The 18009-nt window shown below is 40.0% G+C and overlaps 1 protein-coding gene across 4 annotated transcripts; it reads right to left on the bottom strand.

Moving 5' to 3' along the window:
• Positions 1-1117: 1117 nt before the first annotated feature.
• arhgef18a (rho/rac guanine nucleotide exchange factor (GEF) 18a) lies at positions 1118-18009 on the bottom strand. 4 transcript variants are annotated; one of them, XM_023425366.2, is made up of 21 exons: positions 17858-18009; positions 13547-13611; positions 12213-12356; positions 11705-11800; positions 10710-10850; positions 10124-10374; positions 8958-9083; positions 8512-8629; positions 8033-8284; positions 6963-7039; positions 6592-6773; positions 6174-6229; positions 5845-6024; positions 5418-5561; positions 4548-4654; positions 4395-4460; positions 4246-4293; positions 3622-4098; positions 2898-3207; positions 2443-2547; positions 1118-2113 (listed from the first exon to the last, which is right to left on the bottom strand). In XM_023425366.2, exons 4-21 carry the CDS (start codon positions 11793-11795, stop codon positions 1959-1961), a joined length of 2886 nt encoding a protein of 961 aa, XP_023281134.1. In that variant the 5' UTR covers positions 11796-11800; positions 12213-12356; positions 13547-13611; positions 17858-18009; the 3' UTR covers positions 1118-1958. The 4 variants fall into 4 exon arrangements, with proteins under 4 accessions (XP_023281134.1, XP_023281137.1, XP_023281136.1 ...); XM_023425369.2 differs by having other exon boundaries at positions 4557-4654; XM_023425368.2 differs by having other exon boundaries at positions 11705-11795.

Genomic DNA, 18009 nt, shown 5'->3' with positions numbered 1-18009 from the left:
ACCCAGCCCTCCAGCTGTGGAAAGCTACACTCCTGTTCAGGCTCTGCAGAGATGAACAGCACTCTGACAAAGAGGCTCTTTGTAGCTTCAGCTCAGTTACTCAAAGTGGAGGAGTGTGAGAGAGTTTCTATTTACTCTGGATCATTTATCTGATCAACTAACATGCTGTTTGTTGGATCGGTTTGTGCGAAGCATCACGCAGCACCATGTGTGCCTGCATATATTTTGTCATTGGTATCCTTGCTCACAAGCAACAATGTATAACGGGACTAATATCATCTTAGGACACCTATTAAACAGGAATAGGTGTCATAAGATGATATTAGTATTTTTCTAGTTCAAATGAAGTGAAGTTGAACATCAAATGGCCACAACAGCTGTTGAATACTGAACTATTGAAATCCTGTAAGATATTAACTTGTAAGCACAGGATGATGATGTGTGTGCAACAGCAGTGAAGCCTCCAACATCTGAAGCTATCAACCTGATGCTTCATTCACATCTGGTGAGCAGTCAGGAGGCTTATTAACACCTAGTAAGAAAGCTTGAGGGATTGAGGGAAACCAATTCTCACAGTTATTAAAAAATAACTTAACAGCTGTAATCATTCCTTCTGTTCATACTAGCCATTTAAAATCCCTTCCAAACACATGGAAGGGATTTGGGACAAAGTCAGGCGAGACTATCAAGAACATTGTTATGTCAGAGATAAACAAAACAGGGACCCACTCAGCAAAAGCAGCTCCATAGCGCATCTAGAGCTCAACAAGTCCAAAGGAAACCTTTAATCAAATCATATCTACCAAAGTTACACCTGGAGAGTGTTTTCCCTGCTGAGCTTCGGTGGAGAACATAAAGGGATTTTGTCCTAAAAAGACTTACTTTGGAAGATACTCGCATGATTCTTCACACTCAGACTGCTGAAGCCTCATATTAGTGTTGGATGAATTTAAAAGTATAGTTTTGTACAGAATGAAGACCTGTTTAAATGATCACATGGGCACCTGACTATTGTTTTAAAACATTGTGAACTTATCCTTTGAATGTCCTTGATGTGTTCGATTTTTCTTTGCTTCTCTAAACCACACAAAGTCAATCCACAAAAAACACAAGGCTCTAAAGTCAACCATCTTTTTATTCCATGACCCATTAGTTGGGGTTTGGAAGATATTTTACATGGATCCAAGAGGTGACGACTGTCAATGTGTCTCTAGCAGAGAAAATCATCAACATCATGTTAAAAATTAAATTATATCAGGAGATTATTGAACAGGGAATGTCACTCAGAAACCATTCTGTTACATTCTCAAATGTTTCAGCAGCTGTAAACAAACAGTCCTGCTGATACTGTGTCGTGGACTGTCCCTGTGTCCAGCCTTTCTACAAACCCTTTTAACTTACCTCTTGATTAGAACAGATACTGAGGAGCAGGTCAGTACAATTTTCAAAATGATCTGATTCATTCTAAAACAAAATTATGTGCTTTGCACTTCATATCTAAACAGATGTAAACTTGTCAAATCTATAGCTTCCTCACAACACATTTCTCATTCCTTAAATTAAAAAGAAAGCGTACAAGTTACAGACAGCCTACTTTCATTTAAAATAAAAATGATAAAAGAACTTTTTAGGGAAAAAGCTTTGGGCAACAAAGTTTTAGCAACATCTTAAAAAGTTAAAATATTATCTTTCCCAAATGTACAATTGGGTCTAGCTTTTTTTACATTTTTTTCTTATAAACACGTCCATCACTTTGCCTTTTTTCCACAAGTTCAGCTGGTTTCAACAGCTTGCTTCCTGTGATAGAGAACTATAACAGTGACCGATCTTCATATTGGATACACCTGGACGTCATGAAGTTATGTGCAGTGTCTCTTCACAGCTCTGTCAGTCTTTCCATGTGTTTAAGTCTTTATGCAGAAAGAGGCCTCGTCCAAACTCCAGTCTGTAGTTTATTATTAAAGGAAGATTACCTTCTCTTTGCCCATTTCCAGAACATCTTTGGGGAACGGAGGTGGTGCTGGTGGAGGAGCCTCGTTGCTGCTCCGCTTGTGTGTGCTGAAGGACTGAGACATTTTCACACTGTGGACAGATCCTGGCAGTTTGAACGTATCTGAGGGGAGAATTAATAAAATAAATGAATATTAAAGTTTTTTTCATTAATAATTTTTTTTCCACTTAACATCTATGAACAATTTTGCCATGATCATACACAGAGACTCAAGGTGAAAACAATACCAGCCCCACTGTTCAGGCTGTGCCTGAAATGGTCATTTTACTTTGTGTGACTGAGCACAGCTGCTGTTTTCTCTGAAGAGGCAGACTGGCGAGTGTTTGACTCTCAAAAGACTTTTGGATAGATTATCAATTCTGATAATTTGCATGGGTGATATCTTTATGACTGGCTGAGTGAATGGCCATCTCCGGTTTCTCTGTCTGTACCTGAATGGTAGATCCTTTGAGGGCTGCCGTTCCTCTTGGCTCTCAGACTGCCGCCTTCTTTCCCCGTCACTCGGATGGGCAGCACCTGGTTAACATCTATAGAGGCTGGATATAGATTTGGGGCACCAAGTTATTTATTTATGATAATTATGTTTTTGAAACCGTTTTGCATGTAAGTTACACACAAACCAAAATCTGAAGGCATTTGAATCTGAGGGCTGATTTGAGTTTGCTGTTTGCTAGCTATGGTGCTAAGCTAAATGTTTGGGACCAACAAATAAGGAAATAAAGTGGTTTCTCTCTCTATATTTAATGTATAGTTCAAATGGATGGATGGCAGAGACCCGTTTTTATTTCTTAAGTAAATTAGGAATAAAAGGAAAAACAAATGGAAAACACACAAAGACCTTGTACTGGAACATAAAGATATGATGTTCACAGGCCTGTGTCCTGACCTGCACTGTGCGTCCTCTGGTGGGACCCCTTCATCTTTAAGGCCTTCTCCTTTCCCTTGGGCAGAGTAGCTAGCTTGGTGGGGATCTTCTGATGCACGGCAGGAGGTTTGTGCACCTGGTTGGTGGTGCTGATCAGGTGGACGGGCAGCTCGGGTTTAACAGGCTGGGGGCTGATGCTCTCCTTGCGTGGTGGAACTTTTGGAGGAATTTCCATGAGATTGGAAGTGATGGGCTTTGGAGTAAAGGTCTGATTCCCAAATCCATTCACTATGCTTCCCCTGAATGATGGGTAACTGGAGAGATTCCAGCTCTAGGGAGAAAGAGGAAATGCATTACTCAAACTCTTATCTCACCCTTGACTTCAACCTGTGAAGAGTATCTACTGACTCTAGTGCTTCTTTCTGATTCTGTATTTTCATTTTTTGTCATTTTAAGATTCTTAAATCCAGTTGTTGAGTTCCTCATCTAAAGTATCAACATTAAATCAAGACTCGGGTTAGCTCTGATTATGTTGTTTTAGAGGATGTTAATCCATTACTGTTATATAGACCTTGCTGACCTGCTGTTCCCTGACTGGATTAAACTTTGATGGAAACAAAATGTTGAAAATTGTCAATATATTTTCAATTTTAGCAAGCAAAGCATTCATCTAAAATAGATGGACAGATAAATACACAGAAATGTCAATAACACTGATGGATATTCAGTGAGTCAGATTCCTCACTTGAGCAGGATCATCATAGTTGGAGTGTCCTGGGTTTGGGATGTACTTTGACTTTAACTTCTCCAAACGCTCCCTCTCCTGTGCGTTTCGCTCCTGCTCCTTTTCCACTGATTTTGTGGACTCCCTCAGCCTCTCCAGGTCCTGCTGGTAGTTTTCCCGCTGCGTCTCCAGCTCGGCCTTCTCCCCATTCAGCTTCTCCTCCCATTTCCTGCAGTCCTCCTCCCTCTGTTGCACTTGAGCCTCCAGAGTCTCAATCTGTATCCTCTGCCGCTCCCTCTCCTTCTCCCAGCGCTGCTGTGCTTCTTGATGCTGAGCCTGTAGCTTGTACAAGTTGGCGAGTTCGGCCTTCTGCTTCTCTAAGTTGCGCTGCTTCTCCTGCTCAAGCAGCACATTGCTGTAATGACGAGCAGGCTGCTGGCTGGCTGTTTGAAAAGCGCGCTGCAGTTCAATCTGGCTGTCCTGCTGGGCGATGACTGCCTGTATATCCAGTATGAACAAACCATAAACAAACGCACAACGGCTTACTTTTATTGTCGAAATCGAATTATATTAATCTCATAATCACACATTTAGCTTCATAAAGATAAACACTTACAGTTTTCAGAACAGTTTACAGTGCATTACCTTTAAGCTGTAGAGCATCCTTATGAGCATCATCACCTTGTTATACACCTGCAGAGAAAAATAAGTGGCAGTGGCAGACATCAAAATCAATATGCATGAATGAATACAGAGAGGAAAGTGATTAGCACAATAAGTATTAGCAGGGTTACCTCTGCCTCAGGGAGATGAGTGGAGGCTGAACTGCAGTTTGGCACTGGGAATGTCTCGTCATCAGCCTTGAAGCAAAATAGATGAAGCTGTGTAAATACTTTTACTTTTATTTTTATCACCAGATGAAGGTGCGGTTTAGATCCTGTTCATACTTGACTCACAGACTGTTCCAGGCCTTCAGGACAGTTTATTTCTGTGGTGTGGCTGAGGTGCACTTGACTGCCCTCGCTGCTACCTGGCCTCTCAGCTACATTTCCATCTGAGGATTGTAAATCATACACATCCAAAGTCTGTCAACACCATTACAAAATACATATATTTTCTTTATTTTTGCTGATAAGGGTGTACAGAACAGCACTGCTATATGGTACAGATACACACTGCAAGATGACTTGTTTTTCAGCTCAGACAGTTATTGAGTATTAAACAGTTGCCATTAATCAATGACTGTGTGAAACAGTGTTTTAAGCAGTCCCAGATGTGACCTATATAGTGTATGTAAGCTTGTGGACTGTAGAAAAAAAAAATTCCCTTACTATCTCTATTGCAGAGGTTGTCAAACTTTTTCACGTTAAAGACCCCTAAACTGACACAAGTTAGACCACAGACCCCCATTTGATAAGATTTTTTCCCAGAGTCTCAAATCCATCAGATAGGGTTTTCACTTTTAGATGTTTTATTACAGAAAGTGTTTGACAGAATATATAACTATTTTGGTCATGGGTTTCATTCTATAGTGAAAATAAATGATTCCCCTTTTTGCTGGGAACCCTCTCAAGGACCCCTGGTGGCCCCCGAACCCACTTTGAGAAGCACTGCTCAAATTTGAATAGATGTTGAAAGATACTATGGGATTCCAGAGAGTTTTAAAAAACAGTGTTGGATCCTTAAATTGCACAAAAATAAGTAAATAAATGAAATATTTTATTAGCTCTCCTCAAAATATTTACTTAGATTCATTGCTGTTTCACAATCCATGCACCTTAAACACATTATTAAAACGAGAATATAATACAGCTTACTTTTCATGGTGTTTTCATAGGAGTCACTGTCACCCGCTCCAAAGGTCTCGGCCCGCCTGAGCAGCTCCCCCTGCATCTTAATGTCATCCATTACAAGGTCTGGGTCTCTTATCTTTGACAAGAGCAGGTTCAGCAGGTTTTCCACTGCAGACAAAAGAAAAACTGCTTCTTAATCTCCTCCTCAAAAGAGATCATCAGTGCTCTCTGAGTCATGACTGGGCTGTGAGGGAAAACACATTGTTTCTTTTTTACTTCAGTGAAACCCTCAGGATTAAAAAACTAGAGTTTTCTCACTGCTACTCACAGCAAAAATAACTTACTGAAAACTGCCTCATTATTCCAGCTGTAACAAACAAAACCAATTCCTAAAACTGAGTCTAACTCTTGACACCAGAGTAGAAACTGATGTTATTGTCTTAGCGCTTACCCTCATCTATGGCTCCTTTGAGCAGCGCCCCCCCCTGCTGGAGGTCAGTAGCATCTCCTCGGAGCAGCAGCCCTTTGTGGGGTGTCTCCTGCTCCATCGCGTTCTCGTAGAGAGCAGCAAAGATCTGCTGCTTCTCTGTCAGACTTTGTATTATCTGGTCATCCCTCTCCTTAAGAGCATCTAGAGAGCAACACCATGAAATAAACAACATGCTTGTCTTAATAAATGCAGTAGAAATGCAGGTTGACTTCGACTCATAAGTGCTGGTATTATCTGGCCTTTATGTTTAGCTTGGTATGAATATGAACAAGTAACCTCGACTGTCTTACCTTGACAATGCTGCAGTTTAGCAATCAGTTCGCGCTGCAGCTCCTTTTGAGGATAGCTGGAGAACACAGACATTTGACTCAGTATTGTCTATCATGATATATTTTAAAAGATAAATAAACAAATTGGACCAGTTTTTTTTTTCTCAACAAATACACTACTGACAAGACTGCCATGAAATGTGGTTTGTATATTCATGGCTCTCACATTACATTGATTCCCATGACAACCTGGGCTTTCATACAGTGCCACTGTCAGGCCAAGAGTCATCTTTTATCCACACTATGGTCAGTGAAAATGTAGTTCAAAAACTAATGGCCAGATTTTTATAACATTTGTAGAAGAAAGTTTAAATGTAATGGGCAAATTGCCCAATACAACTCATTCTGCTGTCCTCCGAGAACTCATTACTCAGCTTACTGTTCCACAGCTTGTCGTATGAGGGCCGTCCAGGTGATGCGATCCTCTCTGGAGCCTGTGTGGATCTCGTACATCTCCGGCAAGCTGGTGGTGCAGGCACAGATAAGGAACATGGCTTTGTCTTCATGGGCTACTTCTCTAACTATCAGCCTTTGAAGGGAGATCACTGGTGGTTTATTGTCCTGCGTGAGTCGCAATGATAAAGCAGGGGTTATTATGCAAGCAATTATCACGATCTGTCCTGGATCCCGCAAGTTTATAATATTAAGTGTGAACACATCTGTCTTTGGAGCATTCTGGTATTTGAGGGAGCTAAAAACACATTATTGACAGAGTCTCTCTACACAGAATAATGTTTTGGCAGAACTCACCACAGCAGCAAATACAAGCTTCTGATCCTTCTCTTGTAAGAGGAGGAGCACATCTGACAGCAGCACAGCATGGATGTCTGCAGGGGAAGATTAATAGTGCTCAGCATCAAACACTTAAGTACACAACACGTCAAGTACTTCATGTTTAGACTCAAGCTGCCATGACTTGAGTCATGTCTGTCCTGTATTTTGTGCAACTATTCATCTTTGACACTCAAGTAATGATATAAAAATATGCTGCCATACTGGTTCTCTGAATGTTCCGACAATCACAAACGCAATTTGCCCCGAAATTGATCCTCCTATTGAACCGCCAATTAAATAACACAAGGAAACAAGTGCACGTCTTCCTTATTTTAGCACTAATCCACTGAGCTGTCAAGTCACTTGTTACATCATATCAGTAACTTGAGTGCAGACCAGTGCAGACAGACACACTCACGGGTTATGTTTTGACCTTTGGTGACCCCATTAGTCATTCCTGTAATTTTAAAGAAAATTGTGTGATGTACAGCCAGGTGACAAATTAATGTAAAAACCAGCATGAGAAGGGAAATGTATTGAATGCAAATCTCAGCCCACATAAACATCTATGGCAGATTTCACACTGAGTCTCTTTGAAGCCTTAATATATAATTTTTTGCTTTGGTAAGGAAGTCAAGGTTTAAATAATCAATGTTCTGTCAAGATTGGACAAGCAGCATTTCAAATGTCACATTTGAAGATGGACGGACCTTACTTAGTTATTATCATCATCATCAAGATTTTTTGTTTGTAATTTTGCCTTTATTGGACCACAAATAAATAAATGATACATTTGTAATGAATTTGTCATTTAATTATCTATTTTCCACAGAAGGAAATGCAATTTTGTTTATTAAACCAGGAAATGCTGTGAAGGAGCCATGTTGTTGGGGAGATTTAGATTACCTTATAAAAAATGTTTGTTTTCCTCATGCTGCAGGGATAAAGTAACAAAACCTTCAGTACATCAGTCTAACTAAATTTTCAATATACACATGAGTAATGGTCACCGGCTGAGCCACAATGTCATTACACTTGCCACAAACCTTTCTGTCTACCGGAGGACTTCCAGGTGACGGCGCCTTCGCGCAGCAGCGTCCCGTTTCCTTGGATTAGATCCTCTCTGCGGAACAGCTGGCCGTCCTTCTGCCGGCCCTGAGATTTTGGCTCCAAACGCAGGCCGATCTCTCTCAGACGAACAAATTTTTCATATTCACTGACCTGATCGTTCACCTCAGAAATGGTGTCTTTGATCCGCTCCAAACCCTGTACCAGAGACTTGTGCTCGTCTGTGTCAGCTGTAAGGAGCATGAAATATATTAATCAACCAGTCTTTATTTACATTCAATGGAAACATACGCAGGACCATCCAGCCAGAATTTGCGTTATCAAAGAAGGCAGCTTATTTGACTGCAGTAATTTCACTTTTACATTGACGACTTATGAGTTAAACACTGAAAGGCTGAACAAAGACTGTAACAACTTGTAAAAAGAGGGAGGCAGGTGAAGAGTGGTGAGATTTTACCTTCAGTGTTCTGGATGATTCGTTCCACTAGGACAGGATATTTTGTGATGCGTTGAGTCACCAACAGAAAACATTCAGGGATTCCCAACCTTCGCACTAGAGGCAGCTGACCCAATTTCTGTTAAAAAAATAAGAAATTGAGCAAATGTATTAGTTAATTTGCTTGTTGTTGAATCATTCAAGTCACAGTTATCTGGCTTTATTCTCGCCAAACAGTTTACTGTTTTGTGTTAAACATCACAAACTAGTTTAGTTTGTAGATTTATCTTTCTTTCTAATAATCACTGTCATTTGTCCTGCCTCTAAGATACTGGAACTCATGCTCAAGACATTCACCTTTTTGCCAACTTCAGTGCATTTTCTCTGTAAAAACCCACAGGCCTCACTGTGTCTTGAAGAACATCACATCCATGAACACAAACTGACCAGCACGTTAGATTGCTTACCCTGATAAGAATCTGCAGCTTCTTGTTGCTCTGCAGCTGCTCCTTGTAGAAGCTGATGGCTTCATTGTGATGCCGACAGAAAACACTGTAACACTCCATCATTCCTTCTCCCAGTGCATCTGAAAACTAAACAAAAAAAACAAAAACAGTGCATTGTGTTTATTTTTTTTAAAAGGGAAAAATTGAAGGAAGACGAGAGGATCACAACTGTCACATTGAGGATCACACTCTGGAGCATCATTTGACGCATGAGGCATGGTAGACAAGAAATGTTGATTCAAAGTGCTAATATGATAATAACTGATGCCAGAAACTCCAATTCCCAATGAAAAGCTCCACTGGCTCTGTATTCAGGATATTGACCACAGAGGTAAAAATGCTTCAGTAGGAATGTGATGCCAGTGACACAGCATCATTCCTGGGCTTATGGAGCAAAAACACCCATCTGTAGTCACTTTCAGAGTGTTTCAGACATACCAGCCATTCCTAAGGACACCTGCACACTCAGCCAGCACATGCAAAGAGAGTGACGAGGGTGGAGAGAGGTGCATGAATATACTATACAAAGAGTGAGGTGTCGCTATGCAGGAAGAAGATGCGTGTAGTATAAAAATGTTTTTCTCCCTTAATAAAGCCAATATCGTAAAGAAATCTTTGACCTCAGATATAAATAAATGTTGAACCAACTCTCAAACCTGTAACAACAGGTACAAAGCAACAACTGAATAGTGGCAATGTAACTTTACCTTTCAAAATGTAATGTAAAGGTCACCTAAATATAAAAATGTGTTGAACAACCTGTTTATAGTTAATCCATGATCCTTTTCCCAATTGCCTTCAGTTGTTTTGAAGAGACCTTCCATGGAAAAGTACCTGAAGTCCTGGTGTAGTTTATGTTGACATACAAACTTTACTGACATTTCGACCTGAAGGTGAGTAAACAATGACATTTTCTTTTGAAGAACTATTTCTTCAAACTCGTCCTCTGTAACTTTGTATATTTCTAAAACTTCCATCCAAACAAACTTTTCCTTTTAAATTAGAGAACCCAGGATGCCCCCTCTCCATTGCAACCCATTGATTTAAGAAGATCAATTAGATTGATTAAATGCAATTATTTACATGAAAATCCAGCCTGGCATGGCTTTAAAATTACTCTAATGTACCTGAGAGATGAGGATATCCCCCAGCTGCGTTATCTGGTAGTTGTTTGGGCTGCCTTCCTCCTGACTCTGGTTCTGGCGTGCCTTGAGGCAGTTGAGGAAGTGCTGGTGGAAGGTGAGGAGCGTTTCCACCCTGGGGAAGAGCCGCTCCAGCCTGCCTTCCTCGATCAGCTGAGATTGCCTCAACTCATGCACGTAGACATGGAGAAGGATTTTCAAGGTGCGTACATGGTGCATCTCCGTCTGGATCAACTCTGGGGAAAAAAGAGGGATCTATTACTACGTCTGACAGAGGTCCTGGTTGAGTGCCTGCCACTGTCAATGGTACAGTGATGACAACATCCTTGATAAAACTAGCAGGGTGCCTTTGAGCAAAGCATGTCGCTCTAAATTGGGCAAGTGAAGCTGACAACACAAAAAGAACTAGTCACAACAATTCCTGCATATGGAGGCAGACAAAGTAAGACAAAGCAGTACACCAGTGTAGGTCAGAGCTAGTTAGATAAAACAAAACTGCTGTTGCCATTATATTTATTATCTTTACATAAGTGTTTACATAAAGGCCTGAGGTTTAGCCGGTGCAGCCTACCGTAGATGACATCTTGTCTTTTAACAGCCTCTTTGTTCAGGGTCTTCAGGTAGCTCTGCTCCACAGCCACACTCCAGGACTCCGCCTCCAGGTTCTGGGCATCGGACTCAAGCTCACCTTGCAGCCGAGCATAATGGGAATCTGAATGACACATATACAGTCACACTAGAATTTGTATCACAAACAAGGCTTGTGCTTTGTAGTCATATGAGTGTTTATTATTACTGGTCATGTAAGGTTATTTTTAATCATTTTTAAATATAGTAGTCAGTGTTACTTTTATGGCAAAAGTTTTCTTTACATGGATCCAGGTTTTAGTCACTTCGTAGTAACAAAAATAGAGAAAGGTTTAGGTCAACAAATAGAAAATCCATTTAAAGAAAATCAAACTACTGTAGCTACAGCATTACACATTGCACACTGATCTTCCTCGCTGTCCATTAGTGACAAAAAAATACGATGAAATAAACAGCACTAATTATTTCTATCCTTGTTTTGCAAAATTTTACTCATCTTTAATATTCTCAATATTCATTTTGATAAGTAATTTATTTGAATAGTTAATTGTCATTAATATTTGTCACAAAAATAAATAAAAGTTGCTGTTGGGGTACTGAATGAAAATAGTTTTTGCACATCATATGGTTTTATTGGCAGCTGCATTGGGTCAAAGAGTCTTTACTGTGAAGAAATCATCCTACACACTGTCAATCTAACTTTACTGTCTATATGAGTATATACATTTTACAAGATGAAACTCTTGGGGAGCATTAATTAATATCATTAATGAAGTTATTAAAAGTGAACCTTTGCACAATGTCACATATTTAATAGGAGAGGATTAAACCTCACAGAAATAGACACTCAATCCACATTACAACTACACTGATGTTTCCATCAGCTGTGAAGTTAAATCACACTGTCGTGACAAAAAAAAGTACAGGGAGCTTTCAGCAGCTCCTCATCCCCACTGACACCGACAGTGACCAGCTGACCTTCTAGGTTGATGGGATCAGTCAAGGAGGAAGCCAGTGACACAGAGTCCTCAGAGGAGAGCTTCAACCGCAGGCCATCCACGTCATCCATCTGTGCTGGAGGGGGTTTAGTTGGTATGTGATGAGATAAGGCTCAGCAGGTACACACACACACACACACACACACACACACACACACACACACACACACACACACGGCCTTCGGTACTATTGCCTTTTTTCAAGATGGGAGCTAGAATCACACTATGATGATTTTTCTTATCACAACCATAACGGCACAAGGAAAAATGTCAGCAAAACAACAGAAGACATCACATGACTCAGAATCAGGTTTTATACTGCACATCTCTATCAGGCCCAGAATTAACATGGAAAAACATGCAACTAAGCTTGAATTTCAGTTTTATGTATGAGGAAATGCTAAATCAAGACACTGTCACTTGTACTGGGAATGTGGTCTGCACACAAAGGTACATGAAGGAAAGAAGTTCTTAAAATTTTCACCAACCTGGGACTCGTATTGTTGTAAGAAGAGGAAGCAGGCTGAGGACTGGATTTTTTTTTTGGGGGGGGGGGGGTCACAGTCATGCCTGGGCTACGGAAGCTGGCAGGGACGCCATTGGAGGCCAGTGGAGAAACACGTTCCCCAGTTCTGGCCGAGAGAAAGAACAACAGGGAAGCAGAAAGAGAGAAATAGTCTGTGAGTAACAGGAGCAGAAACATAAATACCTTGTGAAAGACTGAATGTTAGAGGGTTGAAAATAAGAAACAAGTGCAGATGAATGAGGTTTAAAATAACTGTTACACACAGATGTTTTCCTTGTCTTTTTACTCTGCGTAGATGAATACAGGGGACTTTAGAAAAGACAAAGTTGTCCTCCTGTCTACATTTAACATTTTTAAAGTGTGTCAAGTTTACATCATATACGACAAGATAACTGACAATAAAAACACACAATAAAGCTAATCACAAAGTGGCAGATTTATGGAAAAAATGAACTGTATTCCACTGTTATGCATTACATCAGCCTAAGTTTTTTACGTGTGTAAAAAATAAACTACAATAACTTGTTTTGTTTATGTTTAATTACAAATTCCCTTTGAATTATTAATTCTGAAAACAGAGCTTTGTACAACATTAACACAACATGACACATCACCACTGACGGTCAAATCATAGATTATCACCCGGAGCCACATTAAAAGTAATGACGATTTCAAGGATCAAGAGTTAATCATGAAACAGGAATTGCAAAACAAGCAGACCATTATTATTTGTTACCTAAAGCCCCACTTTGCTGACTCACAAGCCCTTAAACAAACAAGATACCTACAAAAGAAAAAAGGGCTATAAGTAGACAGTGCATTTCATGGTGCTGAATCCAAACAACAGGCTGCTGCAAAACTACTCTCACCCTGTGGAGAAGGAACTGGTTTGACAAAATGAGACAACACAACTCAAGTCAGACCAGCTCTCAGGAAAAGACACAACAAAAAAAAATAAATAAATAGGTGCAGTTTCTGTAGTTGCTGTTACCACTATGGTAACAGCAACTACACATGACATGATTTATTACAGTGACATAAGGATCAACATTTTTTTATTCTACTTTAAAGACACGTTACACTAGATGTTTGTCGCCAAGCTCTTTTCTACTCAGCATTTTCTTCTCGACTTTGAGATACACATCTCTGCAGGGTGGGGTGTGAAAATGTTAACAGTCCATAATAATCCTATGACTGACACATCCTTTCAAATCTCGCTTGTGTTCTTCAAATCTCTGTCCTTAGATGACACTTAAAAGCCGATCATCTCCTCGTCTGCGACTGAAAATTACTCACCTTATCCGTGTAGACGTCTGGCTTTTTGTTTTCCGCAATATGTCTTCCACAGTTTCCTTGTGACACTGGAAAAAACACAAAGGGGAAAAAAATCGTATTAAACCAGTGGATAGAAACGAAAGAGGAAAGTGCAGAAAAAGGTTAGCATTGGATGCTCTTGGTCACAATCTGATTGAATTTGATGCCAACTCCGACAGAGAGCAGAGTGTGTCCCAGTCTTAGTGCAGTGGTCCACAGTGACCTTGCTGGCTGAGTCTGAGTGTCTGTTAGTATGCACATGCTAATGGGCCCTTGAGGGTCAATGAGACTGATCCACAGTTGTGTACAAAGGCCTCCACCTGATTCAGCGGTGGCAAAGCTTGTGGTAAAACAGACAGGAGGAGGAAAGCAGCTCTATAATGTGGGTGGTAACATAAATCACACCGAACAAATAAGCTTTAACAATGCATGACAGAAAATGTTTGAACCTAAAAGGATGGGAGATATAAACATGGACAGTAGTCACAACAGCTGCAAACTGCATTCTAGTTATATCTATATCTAGTTTTGAAGAAAGAGTTTTGAAGAAAAGAAGCAGTTGTTCCAAGTCAGACACACCCAAAACATACATACCATGTTTGACTAAAGAATTGTGGCACAAACTCACACGGGAGCTCCCCAGCTAACGTCTAGCGCACCTGCCTGACACACTGACACATGCTGCAGAAAAAGACCAGAAACCTCTGTGTCTGCAGCACACAATATTGTGTATAGCGTTTTGTTTGTGTCCTTAAAAATCAATCCTAAAAATCAAAATACACTGTTAAATAATGTGGTGCACCTGAAAATATGAAATTGCTCTTTGAAAAGCAGTGCTGTTCTGTTTTCATCTTTCAGTCTGTCAGACTAAATGTGTTTCCTAGTGCTGCTCAAGAAGAAGGCCAAAGTAGAAAGGCTGCACATCAGTTCACTTCTTAAAGGGCATTCGAGCACTGGCTGTGTTCAGAGGGCTATAAGCACAGTAACCTTTTCATTTTGGGTACATTATTTTTGGGCTGGGGGGGGAGTTAAGGGTTCAAAAAAGTCATAACAAGCTAGACCCACCAATAGATGGTGGCACCAGATGAAAAGTCACCTAGGTCATTAAGATTCGTCCTCTAGGAGCCATGAAGGTCTGTACCTTCTGTCTGTCTGTGGGGCTGCACAATTAATCGAAACATAATCAAAATCGCAATATGGCCAAGTGCAATATCCAAAAGGAGCTGCAATTTCTTTTTGATAAAAGGTCAACTGTGTGACAACATACCATAAATGAAGCATTGTGGTGCTACAGACATGTCCTGGCCTACAAATCATATTCTCCAGATGTAAGGGAACACACTTATTTGGTACAAGAACCAACAAAAATCCCATCATCATCATTTTTTTTTTTTTTTTTTTGCAAATGCAAAAATTAGCATTCCAGCTGAAATCATGACCAGCACCACAATGCTAATGGTGCTAACAATGCACAACAATGTTGTGACACATTTTACCTTTATCAAAAACTGCAGCCCCTGCGATTTAGATATTGCACTTTGATAGTGCACCCATATTGTGATTCCAATTATATTTTGATTAATTGTGCAGCCCTAGTTGCTAGTATCAAATTCTTGTTTTGTCCTGAAAACAAAATTATAGAGGAATCACAATGTCCCAGTTTGTATTACAATACTCTGCCAAATAAATCATATGATATTGGACATTACTCTTCTGTTCTCTGGGGATAGAAATAGAAGAAACTTTATACTTTGGACTTAACTGATCACACAAAAGTATTTTCTATATGATGGTTTCCAAGTACCATATGCTACATTTAAGATCTACAAACTTCCCCAGCAAACGAACAAAGCAAAAACAACTTTAGAGTGCCACTTGCTTGAAAACTTTTCCCCCAAGCCTTAGTTTCATATTACTTTCTTTAAAGTCTTGTTTCTAAGCCTCGTGGTATGTTACAAGCCATATTGTGGTTGTATGGATCAGCCCCGTGTTGTGAGTGGCAGCCACACCTCAAATGATTCACTCTGGGTGGAAAGGGAGCAGAGCAGCATGAAATACAGGTCATTCCCTGAAGAAACACAAGAGACAAAACAAGACCAACAAGTCTGCCAAGTATCCTGCAGAGGACTGAGAGATAGGGGAAAAACTGCTAAACGCTGTGTTTGTGGAAAATTGCTTCAGCTAAAAAGACATGGGTCCTAATTACGCTACCAACAAAACTATCAGAACAAGTCAGAGTTACTGATGTTCTGTCATTACATGACAAAGTGAAAGGGCCCGATGGTCTTCTACCGACCAGGTTATCGATGGTTAACAACCGTGAAACTATAACCATTAGCATGAGGAAGCCATAGAAGCTGACACAAAGAACACAACATCGCTCTCGTTCCTGATAAACCCCAGAGGCTGTATTTGCTTCACATCATCACAGGGATATTAATTTATCAATAACAGAAAAAACTGATGACTGACATTGGCCCTCCCTTATTGCAAGAGGTATTTATTGCAGTCTGTGTTGTGGTCACATGCACCAGCCTTGACATGGTTTACTTATTAACTTCCAGATACTGGTAGTGCTTTTATCTTTACTGTGCCAGAAACACATGCCAATGTATGAACTGGTGAATCTTACCCCCTCAATCTGAAATGAAAGTCAATCTGCTTTTAGTTGTTGCAGTCTCAACTGACCTCTCAACACCGGCATAATACTTTAATTTAATACTTATATTTAAAACCATGAGGTCCCACACCTTCACCTTCTTCGGCCCTTTTAATACTCACAACTTCCAATGTTCATACACAATTTACATAATTTCTTTCAGTGATTACACTCCATCTAACGTTCCCTTTTAGTTCACACTTGAACTGACAATTTCTTTCAAGACCTCTACTTCTACTGACACTTCCAGCTCAGTTCATCATGTACGCTTCAATGATTTCATTTCCTTTCAGTGCTTGAACTTCAACTTTACTCAGGGTTTCTATTAAATTATTAAATACACATTCAGTGCTTAACTGTAATTTGTTTCAGCACTGACATTTTGACTGCCATTGCAGTTTCTTTCAGTAATTATATTTCGACTACAACTTCAATCACAGGCACATTATGAGAAATGGGTCCCGGGGCACAGACAGGTAAGAGGGCCCCCACCCCTCCTATATAGGACCCCCACACTTTGTGTTTATTTGTTGTTTTGCATCTGTGGTTATTTTGTATATGTTTGTAGAAGTTTTGCATCTCTTTGTGGTTGTTTTGCCACTTTTTTGGACTGCTTTGCACATCTCTCGTTTTTTGTTTTGTGAACGCTAAAACAAACTCCATACAAAGTCAACCATCCATGACTTCAACTACAACTTTTTCAGTATTTTGCTTTTCCAGATGTTTTAACTGCAAAATTTGAGCAGTGTTTCTTGTCTTTAATCCTTCGTTTTGTTACTGTGATTTTAACAGTTGACGTTTCATGTCACTCCGCGTGTATCACAAGGCACTATTTTTTGTGAAATAGCTTTAACCATTACATTTTCATATCATTCCGCGTATATCCTAACGCACTATTTTTGTAAAATCTTGTGTTTTGTTACTGCAATTTTAACCTTTAAAGTTTAATATCATTCCGAGTATATCGCAACGCATTTTTATTTATTTTTTGTGTGTGATATCTTATGTTTTGTTGAATCTCTGATTTTGGGGGAGTTTTGCAAGCCGTTAAAAATAAAGTTGGTTTGACGCCATTAGTGTTTTTTATGGGAATGAAGAAAGCCATGGCGCTAGCAGCACATTGAATCAACAGAGACAGGTGTGTTGGAGTATCAGTGTATAAGACAGAACAAACAGGTGACAGGTGTGAAGTTAAGAGTCGAAACAGGAGTGGCTGCAGGTGACCACTTATTAGCCACCTACACATATTCCCACGTTTACTAAGTTAGTGCCTTCGCAAATGGAGATTTGGTAGATGGACGCTCACGCTACTTTAGCTAATAAGCTAGTAACCGAGATGACGACACTGGCTTTAAGTTGTTCAAAGTCAAAATTACGACGTAGAAGAAAGGAAAAAGAACAACTCGTGTTATTTTACCACCGGATCATGTCGAGTCAGTAAAAAAGCAAGAAGTCACCTTTTGGAAACAGCTGTTTTCATGGTCGCGGTGTATGTTTTACACTCCAATAACGATACGTAGGTCAAATACTCAGTAACTAAACCCAATGTAGTCGCTTATCAACTTGTTTGTCGTGTCCGTCCAGTTAATTCCCTAACAAAAGCAATTCAACAACCCAACAACAGTTTATCTTACCTGGTGTAAAGCAGCAGCTGCACCAGGAGCAAAAAGCACGACTTAATTTCTACTATTTCCAGGCAAAGTTTCTCTAAAACTTCCAATTGAAAGGAGAAACAGTGATAATGCCTCTTGCGGAACAAGTGCATAAGTAGATGGAAATGGAGCTG

The sequence above is a fragment of the Seriola lalandi genome, unplaced genomic scaffold (assembly GCF_002814215.2).
Source record: "Seriola lalandi dorsalis isolate HSWRI2012SDOR001 ecotype SW California unplaced genomic scaffold, Sedor1 jcf7180002054777, whole genome shotgun sequence".
Lineage (NCBI taxonomy): Eukaryota > Metazoa > Chordata > Actinopteri > Carangiformes > Carangidae > Seriola > Seriola lalandi.
This window is presented reverse-complemented; position numbering and strand designations above follow the sequence as displayed.

Excerpts from the sequence above, each read along its gene's own strand:
- arhgef18a (XM_087179065.1), bottom strand. The coding sequence starts at position 12,292 with ATGACTGTGACCCCCCCCCCCCCAAAAAAAAAATCCAGTCCTCAGCCT. Across the intron at positions 11,810-12,210 it reads CAACAATACGAGTCCCAGGT|CCCCTCCAGCACAGATGGAT; the intron begins TGGTGAAAATTT and ends TACCAACTAAAC. Across the intron at positions 9,084-10,123 it reads GGGATATCCTCATCTCTCAG|TTTTCAGATGCACTGGGAGA; the intron begins GTACATTAGAGT and ends TTTTTTGTTTAG.